Source organism: Trypanosoma theileri, assembly GCF_002087225.1.
Source record: "Trypanosoma theileri isolate Edinburgh chromosome Unknown TM35_Tth_33_V1, whole genome shotgun sequence".
In the NCBI taxonomy this organism is placed as follows: domain Eukaryota; phylum Euglenozoa; class Kinetoplastea; order Trypanosomatida; family Trypanosomatidae; genus Trypanosoma; species Trypanosoma theileri.
In genome coordinates this window covers 343,991-345,444 of record NW_021639875.1, presented here as the reverse complement: position 1 = coordinate 345,444, position 1,454 = coordinate 343,991, and the positions used below count along the sequence as shown (strand labels likewise).

General features: G+C 48.2%; 1 protein-coding gene across 1 annotated transcript; it reads right to left on the bottom strand.

Moving 5' to 3' along the window:
* Window positions 1-2: 2 nt before the first annotated feature.
* On the bottom strand, window positions 3-635 carry TM35_000332350 (Tbingi protein; the record flags this gene model as incomplete). Its single annotated transcript, XM_029028991.1, has 1 exon — window positions 3-635. A coding segment is annotated over one exon (633 nt), but the record flags the coding sequence as incomplete, so codon positions are not given.
* Window positions 636-1,454: the final 819 nt, after the last annotated feature.

Genomic DNA, 1,454 nt, shown 5'->3' with positions numbered 1-1,454 from the left:
CAATACCAGATCTCAAAGCCGTAGAGCGTCTGGGCTTGAACTAGCGTCAGGTAGAAGGCTCGGAGGACGTCACGCTTCGGTCCCCATGTGGTGGAGGAGATTGCTGCAAGTTGTAGTAATCTAAAATTCATGTGTTGTCTCGTTTGAACCACATGGGTAGACATGCCTCGGTAGTTTTGGAATGTGATGCCCAAGAGTTTAGGTGCCTTCTCCGGGCCTACGGGGATACCGCGTAGTTTCAGTGAAAGGGGATGCGGGTTGGTGGTACCAAAAAGTGTGTATTTCGTTTTGTCCACATTAATGTCCATAAAATAGTTCTTGGACCATTCATCCACCACGTTTAGTCCTTGTTGCAGTGTACTGTTGATGATGTCTCGGTTGACGTGTCGTACTGCTAGCGTGAGATCATCGGCGAAAAAACCATGGAACAATAAGGGAACTTGGGATAATCGTTTGCTTAGGGTGTTCATGACGATAATGAACATAAGTGGGCCGAGGACTGTTCCTTGTGGCACGCCACGGTGGAAAAGCATTAAAGGAGAGGATTTACTGTTTACGCGCACTTTGGCTTGGAGTCCTTTCAGGAAAGATGCAGACCATCGAATGATGTGCGGTGGGATATCCATCTCTCGCATCGCACTAACTATGCGATCATGGTCTACAGTATCGAAAGCCTTGGCGTAGTCGACGAATACTGCACCTGTACGCGAATCAGGGGTGGGTCTTGTGAGGGCTGCGCGGAGGTGTAATAGTTGATCTAATGTAGGGTGACCAGATCTAAATCCAGATTATTGCGGGGTCAGCTTGGTTTCAATGACATCTCTAATTCGTGCTGCAATGATCCGTTCCATTAATTTGGACAGACAACTAGTGAGGGTAACTGGTCTGAATGAATCCAAGTCGGTGGCCTTCTTTCCTGGTTTAAGAAGTGGTACAATAATGCCTACTTTCCAAGAGACTGGACCAACGCCCGTACGAAGGCTCTCGTTGAAGAGGGCAAGGGTCTCCGCTTTGGCACGGGGTCCCAAGTGTTGGAGTGCCTCGCCGTAGATACCGTCTGGACATGCGGCCGTCCCTTTAGGAAGGAGACGCTGTGCCCGTTCCTATTCTGCTGCTGTAATGGGTATGAATTCTGTATTGGTGATGGGAATGGGTGGTGGAGGGTAGGAATGTGGGTGCTGTTTAGCTCTTTGTGAATATAAACAGATAAAGTGCTTGGATTTCTGATTTTCTGTGAGTAGTGTGTTATTAATCTTTATCGCCGGTGTCCTGAGGGGGCGTGGGTCGTAGATCCTCTTCAGAATGTTCCAACAGCAGCCGTCTGCCACGGCCATGTTATTACAGAGGGTTTCCCATCATTTATGGGATGCTTGTCTTGGCATATCCCTTCTGCGAGCTACTAATCTGTCTCTAGAGACAGAGGGTTTACAATTGTGAATCTTCTCTTCGATTTC